The sequence below is a fragment of the Citrus clementina genome, unplaced genomic scaffold, assembly GCF_000493195.1.
Source record: "Citrus clementina cultivar Clemenules unplaced genomic scaffold, Citrus_clementina_v1.0 scaffold_9, whole genome shotgun sequence".
Classification (NCBI taxonomy): domain Eukaryota; kingdom Viridiplantae; phylum Streptophyta; class Magnoliopsida; order Sapindales; family Rutaceae; genus Citrus; species Citrus x clementina.
Genome location: NW_006261964.1, coordinates 29595979 through 29613061, shown reverse-complemented (window position 1 = coordinate 29613061; position 17083 = coordinate 29595979). Strand labels below are relative to the sequence as shown.

The following is a 17083-nucleotide window of genomic DNA, read 5'->3' as shown; positions in this document are numbered from 1 at the left end:
CCTTGAGCCCACCTTATGGGAGGCTTGCTTTCTTATTTTCGTATAATGATATGTTCTCTTGAGTTTATTATTGATTTTTGTTTTTGTACAGAAGTATCTAGAATTATCACATTCAAAGTGGTAAAAAAAAAAAAAAAAAAAAGGATTAAACAGCTATCAGCCTTTGCTTACATGAAAAAAATATTTCTTTTGTTCTTTTTTCTCTCTCTTATACGAAAGTTACTGAGAAAGAAGGGTCCAAGGACTACGTGAAATTAAAATGAGTGTTATAAGCAGCAAATAGAATTTAATTAATACTTTAATGAGTGTATTTAAAAGGGGTTGATTGAGAGTTGCAGGGGGGGGCCGCCAATTCCTCGGCTCTTGAGAATATTTAGAATTTCAAGTGAAATTCTACATTTCGACTGCTACCTGTACTTCATCATAAACATGAGCAGAAGCTACAGATTTTTTGCTTCAGTTATTACGCAACTACAATAATTGGTTAAGAGGGTGACGCGTTGCCCCATTTCAAGTCATGAGTTAACTGCTCGGAGTCGGAGGTATGCAGATATGGACCAGCAATGACCAAATGAAAGATTTCAACAAAACCCAGAACCTAAGAACTGCATTTTCATTAGAGTAGCGATATTCAGCAAAGAAAATTCAGGACCAGCTTCGAGCACAATTAAAGCACATTGAACATTCGAGACAGAAAAGAGAATGTATTTAAGCACTAAAGCTTAGACACTCAAGCACAAACGAGCAACAAAGAATACTTAAGATCCTGAAGAAGAGATGAAAATGAAAAGTTTCAGAGACCAAAACTCAAAAAGTCTAAATTACAATTTCTCCAATTAAAGGAGAGAAGGAGAGTTTAGTATTCCCATTTCTTCATTTCCATGCCATCAGGTGGACTTCCTTCCACCTTCTTTGAACCAACTTCTTTCCAATTTGTGGAGAGCACCGTCCCGTTTGACTCGACCTGTAAAATAAGACCACAAACATTAGTATGCAGCATACAGGCAAATATAGCAGGAAATCGTCCGCGAATCCTTTGAAAGAAATTGAATTTGGTATGCTACATATTATGGGTCAGAATTAACAAACATCTTAAGTTAGAAGTCTTACAAAAGACTTTTTCATGGCTCGTCTTGTGTCCTCATCTGCATCAGCATAAATCTCCTGGAAAAATTTGTTCAATGCTGCATCACCATCTAGCTTTTCTTCTTTTTCCTGAAAGACAGATGAATGGTCAAGCCTTGACAGGAACATAAGTCAGCAAGAAAAGTTCTCGCATAAATATAAACGCCAATTTAAAAGCAACATAATTTGAGGCCCACCTCCTTCTTCACTTGAGCTTCAAGCTTGTCCCAATCTACTCTTGTCGGTTTTGAGGAAGGGTAGGTGGGTCTTGGTGATCCAGAAACTGTAAATTTAGTTGCAATTATTAAACTTATCAAACAGGGGAGAAATGAAGAATGCCGATGTGACTCAATTGATTCAGAAGAAGCAACACACAAGCCGTCACATACATTTTCATCCAATCACTTATCAGTAACAGCTCATCCCAAGACCAGGCCATTTAATTAGTGCATCCAAACTAAAAAAAAAATCCTAGGTCCGCTGTCTCATAACCCTGAACCAGACTAGTATATAAAGCATCACAAATAGCAATTCTTTTCCAAAATCAAGCACAGATATCCTGTATGGCTTAAAAAGCATCTCATCATTAAGACTGCATGACAACCAAGACAATCCAGTACAACAACCAAGACACAGTTCCTAGGTAACAAGCCCCTTCAAAGTTCAATATGAATCAATCAACCAAAACTACCAACGATTAAGTACATTAAGCAAAGTAGAAATATACAACAATCAAAGGAAATTCAAATCACATGAACCGATAAATATCAGAGGCTCAGTGGGAATCCAATATTTAAAATTCAACGAGACAACAGGAATAATTTTTCAACAAGTGCTCATTCTAACTTCTGGTAGCGGGCTGTTAGTTTAACTTTTAGATCCCTATATGAATTCACATGAAGAAACCCTACTACACAGCCTTCAAGTTCTTTTAGAAAGTAATGTTATTAGGAAGCACGCAAATAAACCTAGCAGTATGCATGGGCATGTTGGCGCGCGTGTCCATACATGCATGCATCCATATATGTGTTAAGGGGTAGAAAAATGTGACTAAAACAAAAGAAAACCTTAACATCTATCTAGTTGAGGTCTGAGAGCAGCTTAATACTACAAAAAGATCAACATACCGGATGGTGTATTAACCCTTTGAGGAACTACAGCTCCCTTGCTGAATTCAAGAGACGACCATTGTATTGGTTCAGCTTTAGCAAGGCGGATTTCAACTTTGGTTGAGAGGACTTCATATCTGCATTTGGCAGGTATTATCTGTTTGCAGAATACCAAGCACCAAAAGGTAAAATCAGGACTAGAAACGAGTGGAATAAATTTGAAGCAAAAAAAGAAAAAAGAAAAGGATCAACAGTTTGTTTTCCCAACACAAGGTAATCAATAGATTGGTCTTGAAAATATTTTCCTAATCCTCCAACATTCCCAGAGTACAAAAACTTGCATTATTGTCACAACCAACTATTTAGACAAGAAGAATATAAGCCATGTATACCTTTCCAAATAAGCGAGGTTGAAAATGATATGCCTCTTCACCAGGAACATCAATACTAACACTTAGCTGGTAAAGCAATAAATTAAAAGTTAGCATTTTTCTCGTCTTATCTTTTAGTGCCTAGAACTAGTGACAATTGTGAATCAGAAAAGCAAAAGGAACAAAGAAAGGATGTGCATCATACTATTTGTTCCCCAAAGTCAACTGTAACATTTTTGGCAGGTATGCCCTTTGCAAACACAGTCACAACTACTTCCTCAGGCTTCTGGTAAAATTCATGCCTGCACGATGTCTCTCACCAGATTAACAATGAAATCTACTGGGGTAGAAGCATAATCATTTTATGCTGTGCTTAGTAGCTGCTATATGCTATGGTCAATGCATAACAAAACAGGCATGTTGTAAATCTAACATAGTCTGAACGTGCATTAATATTTGGAACCTGTATTTTGGTCTGGCTGGTGCAGCCATCGCAGCCTCATTGGAAACATCCATCACTGTCTCAACATCCTCAGTTGAGGAAATGTTCGTCGCAGGCTGGACGTTGTTAGTTGACACAACATTTGTTGGGCCTGTTTCCAAAGGCTGCTTTTGTAACTCACCAGTTTCCTCTGAAATGAAAAGGCAAAATCCTTCACTAAAAATATCAAGTGAACGGATGTTAAGGCATATATTTTTATTTCCAACTCTCCTCAGAAGCTCATAGTTCCAACAGAGATATACAGCATTTTGCATCAGAAGGCCAACAACTTCACATAAAAAATAAAAAGAGAATGAGATCACCAAATAGAAGTCAAATGCATACCTGCTATGCGCTCCTCACATTCTTTGATTAAGTTGGTAAATCTCGAATCTCCTGGAGCTAGAGAAGCACCTTTTTCTAGTGCCACCTTAGCCGTTTCATATTCTTCAAGCTTCATGCAAGCGGTGCTGTAAATAGAAACAGCAGAGAAAAATCAATGGGCGAAGGAAATTCAATCGACAAGATTCCTCTGTAAGAAATTACATAACAAGCATAACATACTCAAGTCCACGCACATCAATAAATAAGCAACAGGGGCATTTGAAAACATACAGAACAAACAAAATTATACCATTAAACAATGAATTTGGTTAAGGTAGATGTAGATTAAGGTGTTTCACAAAAACCAAAACATCTACACTTAGCCCATCAAAAATATTCATTTCCTAGATAACCCCCCCCCCCCCCCCCAACAACATATCTTATGTGATCCTGAAATTTAACTTGTCACATTCGAAGATAGGCAATCAACTTATGCCCATAATATTGGCTGGCTATTCATGGAATGATGTCCTCACGTTACCAAAGTAATTCAAAATTTCTCAGTTTCTCGCAGATAGTGCTATAATATCAGTCAATTGCTACACCTAAACATAACTGAATATAATTTGGATTAACTTATATTAAAAAAAATGCATCTTTTAAACAAAAATTGAACAGTTCTAGACATGCTTTTCGCTAAATTATATATCTACTGCATTACAAATTACAAAGAAACGAAATATAAGTCACCCACGCTTTACGCCAATAGGCTTTAGACATTGAAGGCTCCAACTCAATTGCTCGGTTCGCATCCGCAACAGCCTCTGCACATAAAAATTAACAAAGTAGGAAACAATTTTACACCAAAACATGCTTCGGAAAATAGAAATTAAACTACAAGTACCAGTGAAATTTTGGAGTTTGATGCTGGCTTGAGCGCGGTCGGCGAAGAGCTCAGCGCTATTAGGGCTAATCTCAATGGCTTGCGAGTAGAGATCGTAGGCGAGCTCGAAGTAGTCGTCGATGAACGCCTCTTTGGCTTTCTTCTCCAGATCGGTTGCCATTAGAGACTACAGTTGGCTAATCGAAGAGTCCAGAAAGAAAGAGAACAACTTGCGAGTGAGAGTCTATGAACTTCCGGTGAGAAAGATATAATATTGACTTGACCCTCCTCCTAATCTTAAATAAACAAGCTCGATTACCAGATTATCGTCCCAATTATTATTATCTTTATTTATAAAAATTTATATACATATTGTTGATTTTACTGTTTTATCCCTGGGAAAGTAAGCTTCCTAATAGCTTCCGTTTGTCTTTTTTTTTTGTTTTCTTTTAGTAAAGCACGGGGTGTTTAAAAATTTGGATAGTGTTATATAAAATCTAATATAAGATTAATTTTAATAATTGTCTTGATTATAATTAGATCAATAATAATTTTATATAATATGAATTGTAATCTAAATATTAATCTTATGTAATTAAAAAAAAAAACACCATGAGTTTTAGTACTTTCGAAATTTTTAAAATTTTGAATTTAATTTCTTAATTTTATCTTGTCTATATTAGTGTTTATTTACTGTTAAACAAAATAGTAATAATTTATAAATAAGGGTGTCAGTGTGTTGTTATTTCTTTATCTTTTTGTTCTTCAGTTGGACGGGAATCATACCAATGCCGATAAAGTTTAATTCGTTTCTTTGGTATAAACTGACAAGTTAAGAATCGTTAGATTTAAATCATTTGTTTCTTTTTCGTTTCGTTTCATTTCATATTCGTGAAGGATGCTTCTAGAAAATTTACATGATTATGCAAGAAATATACACGATGAAAATGGGCACGACCACATTTCCAAGATAGTCGCAATGAGAAGTTGTATGTGTGAATTGCAACGAAATACGGACTCAACATCCAGGAAAATTCGATTAAATTGACTGCATCAATCAAAATTTTGGAAGTCAATGACAAAACCGTATGATAAAATCACTCCAACAATTTTTTGCGTAGTATTATAGTAGACAAGTTCGAGGATTCCTCCTAAGCTGGCAAACACACCTTCCATGATATTAAGCTCAACCAGACTAGTTTTGACTTTTGCCTAAGCTATGAATCTGCTTTCCGCCAAGTTCCAAAAATTTTTTACCTTACTTTTGATTCTGCATTGAACAAAAAGTGATGTGATAATAACATCTGAGAACTGTTTTGAAGTTTCTGGGTACATGAAGGTTTTATTAGTCAAGCATAAACAAGAAGAAACTTCTTATCTACCCACATATTAGCTTTCAGAAGGCAAATGATAATGATGCCCCATACTTCCCTTATTCGCTATCAACATTTCTGCAGGGAAGGCACAAATGAAAATTTGGAAAAATAGCAATGTTCTTGTAACACCTGTTCATATATTATTAACCCAATGGTTCAAGCCTTTTGTCTCATAAATCAAAACTCTATGCAATCTAAGGAAACAGGCAAGATACAAGATAAAGAGCAAGAACAAGAGAAAATATGCAGGCAAAGAGACAGCTTTGACTATGAAACTCAACATTCTTCCAGACAGGAGCAGCATACTACTCCTTCAGCCGTGATTGTGACTCACTAGAGGTGACTGCAGTAGGATCCTTTTTGGTAACAGCTTCCAGCGTCTTATGGAATTCCTCAGGCAGAGGTCCAGGTCGATGCAGGGGAACATGCTTGGGAACCGGAGCATCATTCTCAATAACTTCACATTCGTAGTCATCAGGAACACCCCAAGGATCCCACTCTGCAATTTAGCATAGCAATTTCAAACACGTCACTACTAAGGAAATATGATCTCTTTTATGCATAAAATGATACAAAACATTATCATTCCAGCATACAGGCAGAGCTAACTGATAAGTGCTCGGGGTAAGCATTTAAAATAATGTGGTATATCCCTGATTAGTTCTATTTGGATGAGTCACTTGATAAGAACTAAAAGGCAATAGAAGACACTAGCCCCATGCTTAAAAATGGGAGTACTAAGATCTCTGATGTTGAAGCAACCAAGTCAAATGCGGAAATTTATTCCCGCAGCTTTCTATCGTGACAAATGTAAAGAAAGTGAGAGACTTTTCTAACAGAAAGTATCGTATTCACTTAAGTATAGTCAAATTGAACACCTGAACCATTTGCAGTGCTTGATTTTAAAAAAAAAAACTTACAGAATCATTGGGACGAAATGTTGATAAGTTCAACAAAGAGGTAAAGACTTTCTTAGTTTTTACACTGTCGACCGACTCAAATCCAACATTAAAAACTGTAAAACTCAAACGAACATCTTACAATCATGTCAACACCAATCGACGTTAGCTAACATCCAATGGAAGCTCGGATTAGGCTCAAAAAGACTAAAATAAGCTAACATGAGCTCAATTCTTCCTCAATACCATAAGCACAACAACCAAGAATATATTGACAATATCAGCCAAACCAACATGAGTGGGAAGGCAGGCTATGCCTACAATGTTCATGCACAAGTGTCTAAAATGTTTACTAAGATTTTCAAGACCAAATTCTTCGTTGCTCCTATCAAAAAATAAAAATAAATTCGTTGCTCAAATTACACTGTTCTCCAGTGTACACTGTACCGAAAAATTACATTACATTTCTTACAAAATAACCCAAAACCTATTTGAACCCCCAAAAAAATTGTTAAATTTCCCCTAAACCCATCTTCAAAATCGATTTTTTAATTCAATACGAGCTAAAATATTCACATTCTAATATATTAAATAATAATAATAATAATAATAATAATCCACATAGAATTGAATGTACGGACCGATCATTTTCCCGATGAGCGTGAGCTCATCCTGAGCCTCCTCGATGAGCTCCTCGACCTGGCCACAACCGAGTCGTTTCTCGATCTGTTCCCAGTCCTCTTCCTCTTGACAGACCTTCAAACGTTGCCGTGTGAAGCTTTCGACGGCCTTGCGGTACCCTTCGTCCGGAGGAACGGCTTGGATCTCCTTTAGCGTTTTGTTGTAAAGATTGATCAGAACTTCCCTCGCGTTGGGGACTACATCCAGTCCCGTGATCCCAGTCGTTTGTTTCACCTTGGCCATCAATGGCCGTCCGATCACGCGCAGGAACATCTTCGATTTGATGGTTCGCTTTGATTCAACTTTGATTCTCAGGTGCTCTCTAATCGAGTGTGATTATTCTGGTGGATTTTTGCCAGTAAGAAAACAAGCGACGATTTCATGGAAACGGTGTCGCTTAATGGTGTTTAATTAATGCAGTGGGCTCACCTTTGGGTTACAGAGTCCGCAGCCTTCGTTGGCCCAATTGACTTCCAAATAGATTATCAATATTAACAACTCATTTATCGAACTCGTGAATTAAAATTGGGTGGGACTATTAGCACCCCTTCTGTTTATTATGAAAATATTTTAAAAATTATAAATTTCTTTTAATTCCTCCATTAATGAAAAAAATATGCTTAATCAGAAATTTATTGGTGTAAATTATATTTTTAATTTTTAATTATTTTTATTATTAAACCACATTTCAACAATGGGGATTCTTCTATTAAAAAAAAAACAATGGATTTCTTCTCTCTATTGTAGCCACCGACGGTAAATTTCTCACCCGAAAATTAGAAGAAAAAACAACTTTTTAATTTCTAAAATATTAAATTTTTTTAATAAAAAAAAGTTATTTAACTTTTGAGTAGGGGTTTAATTATAAATTGTCATATTTTGTAATGTAATAAAAGGTTAAAATTATAAAACAATTAAAGGGATTTTAAAATGTATTTGGAGGGGTGCCAATAGTCGTGCTCATTAAAATTTGAGTGGAGCTATTGCCTATTGGCACTCTCCAATTCTCCATGCTCTTTCTATAACACCATTTACTTGTATTTATAATTTTAACCCTAATATTGAATTGCAACCAATCACTCTTGCATTGTTGTTTGAAGTTTTCATTTGTATTAAAAACATAATTGTTGTTTACTTGCTGTTATAAGTGTCTCAATATATTGACAGATAAGAATTCAGCGTTGAATTGAGTTTTTGCTAACCACTAAATCAATAGTTATTAGAGAAAATAAAAAAAAAATTAAAATAATTCTAACTATTGATTCAGTATATAACAAAAACTTAGCTCAACACTGACTGCTAATCCTATGTTGATAAACCAAAATTTTAAGTCTTTCGCTTCCAATATTCAAATAATGTCAAATATTGAAGAATCAAATAAATCAAAGATTAGAGAGAGAATTTAACAATGAAAGGAGAAAACTTTTTGTATTACATTTAGATGGAAAGTTCATTATTAGGATTTTTTTTAAAGCATAAATTAAATTTAAGAAAATCATGATCGCATGCTATTCCATCTTTATTTGGAGATTATTAATCAAATATGTGATGATTGTGAAAATATTTTACGAATAATATTATTTCATTGGGGTTATGAGAAAGGTTAATTATTGTGAGCATTAGTGAGAAATATTTTTTTTAGAATATTTAAAAATAAATCCAATTCATTTTAAGACCATACGTCTAAGCTACATCATTATAAAGTTTGGTTGGGCAAGTCTGAAGAGTCCATCATAATATAGTTGATTTAAACTGTTTATAGGGATTTTTTTAATTATTATAAACATGGGTAAATTTATTGGGATTATATGCTCTTTAAAGCATATTAATTTATTTATTTTCTAATTAATAAAATATTTGAGATATTTTCAATTGTATAAACATTTTGAATAAGGTCCGTTTAATCATATTATATGTATTTATGTGATCATCATATGGATTCACAGAAGACATAAATACAAGTTATCTTATGATTGAATAAATTAAGTTCGAAGTTGATAAAAAGAGTTGGGCGCTCTATTTATGTTTAGACTGTAATAAATTCATTAAATAATTTGTCTTAATCATGTATGAAGTTATTGATGTAGTACGACTATATTAAACATGATCACATATGAGATTTAATTAAACGACTATATTAAACATGATCACATATGAGATTTAATTAACTTTGTAATAACTGTCAGACTTATTAAAACTCATAGGCATTGATTTTACTGTAATCTTAATCGTGAGTTAGTTATAATTTCGTGATTGTAATTATTATTCCATTTGAGTTACCAATACACATGACACATATTTGTAGTCAAGATTACCCGGTATCTTGGTGGGAGCAATTATGAGTATTGTAATTATAGATTAACAATATAGAATTTGTACAACACATCTCTTAATGAGTTTTCGGCATTTGATTATAGAATTCTCTGGGCAGAGTGTGTCAATATATTTAGTACATTGAAAATGATCATTAAAAAAAATCAGTAAGTATCAAAGAACAAGAGTTCTACTTGTAACTTTGAAAACCTTAATTCAAATTTATACAACAACACAATTTTATAACCAATTTTCTCAAATTAAAATAAAAATTTTGAACGAAACCCCCGTGATGGAGCTCTTTGTTATAGCAAGTTAGTGCATTGGTGGATGTGTCTTATAATTAAATTTACTTCCCAATTGATCTCTAAGTTTTATGGTTTAGGGTCTTTTATTGTAATGGAATCACCGAATACGAGTTTACGAGGGGCATGTTTTGAAATTTTTCGAAAAACACGTTATATATTTGGCCCATTTAATTTATTTTTTTTCAAAACAAATATATAGAAGTTCCATTTGGGCATTTGAAATGGTATTTAATCGAAGTCCAATTCATGTTTAAGAAATGAAGGCAAATTACCATTATGTGCCAAGACTCACAATTTTGGCCTTCTTTCTCAACCAACGTTTTGGCGTCCCCGCGACCCTTATCCATTCGCTCCGTTCTCACAACTGGAACTAATAAAATAAACAGAAAAAGTTAGGGTTCTTATATTCGTGGTAGTTAATTTTTCTTTTCCTCTATTATTTATTGTTAGTGGTAAAATTATGGGGAATGGCAAATGTAGAGAAATACGACAATAATAGTGGAACTTTATTATGTAAAGTAATGTGCTTACAACTAACTCTGTATGTAAGAAGAAACTGCAGAAATTTTGTGTGCTTCAAGGCACGTTACAAATGTCGCTTTCCTTAAGACGTTATTTGCCCCCACCAATTGAGTGATGCACATGGATTAAACAAATACGCCTCCAGAATACAATGAAGCACTTGTTTGTTTGCTTGAGTTGTGCATCGACGAAAGCAAACCAGAATACTTTTGAATGTTGCAAGCCTGCCAAGAAACAATATATTGTTCATGCAGAAAACAATATATTGGAATGTGAATGCACAAAAGAAATGGGTGTTTTGTGTTGAAATTCGTACTAGAAAGGAATGCTAAGAAAAGAGTGGTGTAGGATCATTCATTTCATGTCTAAATGGCTTAAACATGACCCCTATTTATAGATATACTTGTGCCCCCTTATTTGGGTTATCATTTTTCATGATACCCCTTCATTCATGGCCATTGGATCTAGATTTGATTTTAATCAATGGTCCAAATTGAACCATCACCATTTCAAATGAAATGTCACTATGAAATGATGCATCTCTAAGTGAAATGTTGCCATGAAAAGTTATATCATTTAGTAAAAAGATACATTTTCTACAAGACACAATTAAATAGACATGTCCTTACAACAAGAAATCATTTTATTAGATAAGTCTTTAGTGAAAGGTACCTTTTCTATAAGGCACAATTAATAGGACATGTCTTTACCATAAGACACATTTATTTTGAAAATTTTCCAACATTTATTACCAATTTATTATTTTAATTTTAATAAAATAAATACACCTTAATTATAAAAAAAACAACGATATTTTTGTGCACATATCTTTTTTTTGTTGAAACGTCTATAATTGTATTGTTATTATTTTGTTTTTGAGATTTAGACTATTGGCACCTTTCCAAAAGTTTTTAAAACTCTTTTAGATATTTCACAACTTTAACATTCCTTAAAACTATAGAAATGATTAAATATAAGCGGTTGTTTGTTAGATGTTTGAAGCCTAAAATTTATTTATTTGTTTTTTATAACTTATGTCTGATTTTCAAACATTTGCATCAAAATTAAAAAAAAGTAATTTTTTTTACTTTTATTTGAATAGGAAAAAAAGAACTGAATGAAAAATAAATATTATATTCCAAATATATCTCTATAAAATATATTTATTTCTTAGTTATAAAATCAAATCCCTTTTTGTTTTGATTTGCAAGAACATAAATGTTAAATAAGCATGTTTAAGATACTTTTATTTATTAAAACATACTATATGCCACTTATATTCAAATATTTTTTTTAAAAAAAGTCATTCAGATATTCGTATTCAAATAATCTACACTTTAGAAAAATTCAGATCTATTTAGATTTCAAAATAAAAAACAAATGATACCTAAGTAAAACTCACACTTTTTTTCAGCAAAAAACAAACATAGTAAACACAAATAAACTTATTTTGCTAAAATTCTCTGCACCAATGTGTTATATTTATTTTATTCCTTGCAAGTTTTTACACCCTCATATTATAGATCCTTTTTTTGGCTTAAACCATAGCTTAACATTATTTATTGTTTATAAAAAAATGTAAACTGAGGAAAAATTTATAATGCAACTAAAAGGAGAGGATAAAAAAAAAGCAAGTTTTAAAAAATTTCATTATTATTTTTGAACAAATTTTTTTTATGTTCAATTGTAACGATGAGAAAAATGAAACACTAAAAATAAAATTTTAAATTGGGTTTAATGAGGAACAGGCTTGATTAAAGTTAATTTTGTCATTAATGGAGGTATTGTGAGAAATTATATTATTTTTAATTATTTTAATGGGATGATTAAAGAAGAGGGGCTATAAGGAGATTTAGAGGGGTGCCAATAGGCCAGTTCTTCAATTACTCGTTTGTGCTAAGCCTATCTAAGTAGATTATTGGGTCCACGCTGCTCAAATGGATTGTAAATTGATCTATGTTTCTGGGCTTGTGTTTTTTCGAAATATATCAATCTCCAATGGAATGAAATTTATATTAAATAATTCTTAGATCTGGATGTCCTACATTATTTTTAATACAAGCGTATTCTTAAATCGTGCGGTTTAAGAAAATTAAAAAATTTAAATTTTAAATCTTATAATTTAAAAACATATCCATATATTAAAAAAAAATGAAGACGCTCGTATTAGGGATGGCAATGGGGAGGGGAGGGGAGGGGACCAATCTCCCCATACCCATCCCCGATGTTTTGCATATGTCCCCGTCCCCTCCCCGTCCCCGTCAAAATTGCTTGAGAGAATCCCCATCCCCTCCCCGAATAATAACAGGGGATCCCCGAGGGTCCCCGGTCCCCGAATAATTAATAGTCTAATACATTTTTTATTTTCGATTTTAAATTAATCATATTAAAATAAACTCATACCGCTATTGTAAGCTCGTAACCAACTTTGACAGCACATTAAGGCCTCCAATGTGCTTGGATGAAGTTTGTTATGGTATGAGCTCACAACTCTACCACTAGTGTTAAAAGCTGATTCAGAAGCAACTGTTGTAATTGGAATTGCCAAAATATCTCTAGCAATTCGAGCTAATGTAGGATACCTATTAGCATTTGTCTTCCACCAACTCAAAATATTAAAATCTTCCATCCGAGATATAACTTTCTCATCCAAATATGAATCTAATTCATCTGCAACAACTGCACAATCTCCATTGTTTACATAATCATTAAAACCTGTCATCCATTTGGTTGCTTTCTTATAAGAATCCCCTGTAGATCTAGTAGAAGAACTACTACCAGTATAATCAAAGCAATAAACAGTTGGTGAAAACTTCAATTAATACTCTTCAACTAATTCCCGGCAAAGGGTGACCACTTTCCCAACATACAACTATTTTGATATTTATTATTTTTAACAATATTTATAATTTTGTTATTTATTTATTAGTAATTTTAAAAATAAAAATAAAATTAAAAATTAAAATGGGGAAATGGGTAGGGGATGGGGATTCCACCTCATCCCCGTCCCCTCCCCGAATAAAAAGTTGGGTAAAAAATTTTCCCCGTCCCCTCCCCGAAAAAAAAATTGGGTATAAAATTATCCCCGTACCCTCCCCGAATGGGGAAAATCCCCGAGGGTACCCATCCCCGTGGGGATTTTTGCCATCCCTAGCTCGTATTAAAAAAATACTATACATATACACACACCCTATACTCATCACGTTAGTATCAATAAAATCGACAGGCTATAGTATTGTATTTTGCTATCAACCTAGCTAGTTAATAACTTTAGAGATGCTACAAGGATGAAGAAAGCATGGGTCACACATTGTCTCATTAAATGCCTAAATAAAATAAACAAGTTGTATCAGGTGATTTCACCCTTTAAGGGTGCTCAAATTATTATTATTATTATTTTTCGTTTGATATGGATATTTTATTTTCCTCATGGCAATAAGATACTAATAGTTTTGCAGAAAATAAGTAAAAATAAATAAAAAGATATAATTAGATAATTAAGTTTGACCAGTTCTCTAGTTAATAGGTGTGTGTGTCTATATATATATAAGAATGACAAGTACTTGACCTGAGTGTGTGTGAACTGTGAACCCACTTGATGAGTTCTTTTTATTGTTTAAACTAGTGATTGTCTGAACTGAGACAAAATGAGGGATCTAGTTTTGTCCCGTGATATAGCCGACGCTATCAGAGTCAATTAACAAATTCCGACTCCAGATAAGGTTACCGACAACTGTTAATTTCAAGAAAATATCCTTCTAAATCTAAAATATTCACTACTGTCTTCTGGATAATTGTTGTAATTATTTTAGTCTTTTTAATAATAAAATAAGAAATATCTCAAGTTTGTTCACTTTGAGGTACAACGATGTGCTTGATTAAAAAGTGACAAAAAATCAAGACTTCTTAAGGATTTGCATAAGAAGTTTTATACAATATAAATCAATAATTTGCTCTTTTATTTTCTCATAGACAAAAAATGAGATACACATGTACTTTAGTAGTTTCAATTCACATCAGTCGCATAGGATACTAATATTAAAAAGCATATCTGTAGCTAAAATGATCGAATAATCTAGAGCCAAAAATTGCCTATCCCAGATACTGCAATTAGCTTTACAATTATTATTAATAATTACTACTGTTGGTTTTTCTAATTATGATCGTGTAAAAGCACGCAATAACAAGGTTCCTTTATTATGGCGAAGATCATGATCATCACTAGCTAGTAGCCATTAACCGAGTAACAACCAAAATCAAAATTCAAAAGCCAAAATGTAAGGATGATGTGAACCGCCATTTTGATCGATGCACGATGGTAATATCATCAATCACCATCATCATCATCATAATCATCACCATGTTAAACAAAGAAGATTTAATTAACAATCGGGCAACCTAAAAATTAGTTTAATTAAGCTACTGTCGTCATTGTCATCTCATCATGATGTAAAGGAATAGGATACCATATATATCATTATCAGAGAAACAGCATAATAACCATATAATATTCAGTAAAAAGAAGCTTAATCAAAAATGAAAAAATAAAATAAAAATTAAGAAACACAATTGTTGCGTAGGGAAAAGATTCTTTCCACCTTCTTTTTTATATCGATCTTGATGTACAATCTGATCAAGGTAAGTTTAAGTTTAAAAAAAAAGACAAAAAAAACTGCTTCCCATCTATGATTTAAAAAAAAAAAAAGATTGTATAAACATAGTAACATACTACAATTTCATATTTAAAAATGCAAAAACAAAACCCTAATTTCTAAACGCAGCTCAGGAGACCATCAGCCGTGGTTGTCGCCGCTGCCGGAAGCAGCAGTGCTGCCAAACTGTTTCAACCCTTTAAAGAAATCTTCATCAATCCCCCGCGCGGCTAAGTTTGGAATCAGAAGATCTTCAAATAAATCATCATCATCATCGTCATCATCTTCTTCTTCTTCTTCCATCAAAGTTTTACTGGTGTCTTTGTCATGATCAGCTGCATTTGCTAGAATATTCTCAATACTGCTCATTTCTTCATCCACTGCGGGAGTTGTTGGGGCCGACGGGGACTGACATGTGGCTGAAAGGGGAGAGGAGCTGGAGGTAGGAGGCGGCAGAGGTGGAGGAGGAGGCGTGGTGCTGACGGGGTGGTTTTGAGTTCCGGAGAATTTGTTTCGGGTGCTGCCAGCAAGCGAGTTCCTGTGAGTTGGACGAGGGTGTGTGTGGTCTCCTGTGTAGCTGACGATGTAAATATTCGGATCTGTGTTGCTTCGCTCCACTTGCTTCCTCGCTGCACAGCCCTTTGAGCTGCTGCATCTATAGTAGTTCCTGTACCAAAACCAAAAGCCATCATTAATATTAAAGAGCTAGCTATGATATAAAAAGATCTGTGAAGAGAGCCTAGAATAATTAACAGACCTTGGATATGGGGACCCTTTGATGGGTTTCTGCCCGTATTTACGCCAAGCCCACAAATCAGCTGAAAGCTTCTCTTCCGTGACTTGGCATACCATCTTCTTTATCGGGCTCTTCCTGTTGCTCATCAGACAACAATCATGTACAGCGTCGTCATGTGCATGTATATACAGCCAACGACTAACAGAATCATGACCCAAAAAAGGAAAAAGGAAAAAGAAAGAACGAAAGACATTTATTTGTTTACCTTTTTCTAGATCGATGGGCATGTGATGGCATCGCGGGCCGTAAAGGAATTGCAGAACTCAATCTTATAGGCAGCTGCTGCTGTTTTTGTTGATGAATTTGAGGGTCTTGTTGTTGCAAAGGTTGCTGTACATAGTGAGTCTGTTGGTTATTTTGCTCTCCAATAACAAACGGAGGAAATGATGATGAGCTCATGGGGGACACTATGCTAGAGTTCAGTTGCTGCTGCTGCTGCTGCTGCTGTTGTTGATGGTTGATTAATCCTTCAGGAACAGAGCTTGGAGTTGAATAAAATGGCTTGTACGAATCTTCCAATTCTTGAAAACCAATGTTTTTGTTTTCAAAAAGATTGGGAAAAGAAAATGGATCATCATCTTCGTCAAACTTCATAGTAGCCAAGAAAGCCAAAGGGTCTTCTAGACTGCTTTCATCGGCGGCGGCGGCGGTACCGCTGGTGGTTGTATCGATTTGTGGGGTATAATTTGCGGTTGTATTATTGGCGGAGGAGAAGCACCTCACCACGGCTTGGAGATCCCAATTGTCAGCTGCTTTTGCAGGAAATTTCTCACCCATTTTAGCAGACAATCTACCTAGTGATTATCATCAGAACTAATCTAGCCAGCACTTTATGTATTTGCTGGTTGCTGTTGAGCAATTGGGCAAAGTAAACAGAGAGAGACAGAAGCCACAAAGGACGGCGCTGACTCTCTTATTTTATTTGATTTTTTTAGGAGATTATGCCCCCAAAGTAAGAAGAGAGAGAGAGGGGAAGAAAAAGAGAGAGAGATATTTGTGATGCAATGACTTGGTGCTTGTTAATTATTTATACAAGAAAAACGAGGCAGCCAAAAGACAGAGAAGAGAAGCCCAATTGTCCTTTTCCGTTGACTTATGAAAATGTCAAAGGGGGGGGGGCCAATAGAGCAATATGGGCAATCGAGCATAGATGGTTCTTATGCTTTAATAAGGACCAGAAACGCTGCTCCTTGAAATGATTGTACTCGATATTTGATTGGAAATTGTACGTGAGTTTGTGGCT

The 17083-nt window shown here is 34.2% G+C and overlaps 3 protein-coding genes across 3 annotated transcripts; all 3 read right to left on the bottom strand.

Annotated features, from left to right (window-relative positions):
- Nucleotides 1-579: 579 nt before the first annotated feature.
- On the bottom strand, nt 580-4614 carry LOC18031926 (protein SGT1 homolog B). The gene is made up of 10 exons (XM_006421998.2): nt 4315-4614; nt 4165-4234; nt 3432-3556; nt 3069-3237; nt 2811-2907; nt 2627-2692; nt 2253-2391; nt 1323-1408; nt 1111-1215; nt 580-964 (listed from the first exon to the last, which is right to left on the bottom strand). Exons 1-10 carry the CDS (start codon nt 4472-4474, stop codon nt 857-859), a joined length of 1125 nt encoding a protein of 374 aa, XP_006422061.1. The 5' UTR covers nt 4475-4614; the 3' UTR covers nt 580-856.
- Nucleotides 4615-5786: 1172 nt separating this feature from the next.
- Nucleotides 5787-7633, bottom strand: LOC18031450 (probable NADH dehydrogenase [ubiquinone] 1 alpha subcomplex subunit 5, mitochondrial). Its single transcript, XM_006421996.2, has 2 exons — nt 7210-7633; nt 5787-6168 (listed from the first exon to the last, which is right to left on the bottom strand). The coding sequence occupies exons 1-2, from the start codon at nt 7520-7522 to the stop codon at nt 5975-5977; spliced, it is 507 nt and encodes a 168-aa protein (XP_006422059.1). The 5' UTR covers nt 7523-7633; the 3' UTR covers nt 5787-5974.
- A 7370-nt stretch (nt 7634-15003) lies between these two features.
- On the bottom strand, nt 15004-16816 carry LOC18031489 (probable WRKY transcription factor 27). Its single transcript, XM_006421995.2, has 3 exons — nt 16046-16816; nt 15802-15915; nt 15004-15711 (listed from the first exon to the last, which is right to left on the bottom strand). The coding sequence occupies exons 1-3, from the start codon at nt 16615-16617 to the stop codon at nt 15186-15188; spliced, it is 1212 nt and encodes a 403-aa protein (XP_006422058.1). The 5' UTR covers nt 16618-16816; the 3' UTR covers nt 15004-15185.
- Between the last annotated feature and the right edge of the window lie 267 nt (nt 16817-17083).

Coding starts and splice junctions, on each gene's coding strand:
- LOC18031926 (XM_006421998.2), bottom strand. CDS start 4,474: ATGGCAACCGATCTGGAGAAGAAAGCCAAAGAGGCGTTCATCGACGAC. Junction 2,392..2,626: donor AACCTCGCTTATTTGGAAAG/GTATACATGGCT, acceptor TTCTGCAAACAG/ATAATACCTGCCAAATGCAG. Junction 1,409..2,252: donor AAGGGTTAATACACCATCCG/GTATGTTGATCT, acceptor CTAAATTTACAG/TTTCTGGATCACCAAGACCC.
- LOC18031489 (XM_006421995.2), bottom strand. CDS start 16,617: ATGGGTGAGAAATTTCCTGCAAAAGCAGCTGACAATTGGGATCTCCAA. Junction 15,916..16,045: donor GCCCATCGATCTAGAAAAAG/GTAAACAAATAA, acceptor GATGAGCAACAG/GAAGAGCCCGATAAAGAAGA. Junction 15,712..15,801: donor AAAGGGTCCCCATATCCAAG/GTCTGTTAATTA, acceptor GTTTTGGTACAG/GAACTACTATAGATGCAGCA.
- LOC18031450 (XM_006421996.2), bottom strand. CDS start 7,522: ATGTTCCTGCGCGTGATCGGACGGCCATTGATGGCCAAGGTGAAACAA. Junction 6,169..7,209: donor GCTCATCGGGAAAATGATCG/GTCCGTACATTC, acceptor GCTAAATTGCAG/AGTGGGATCCTTGGGGTGTT.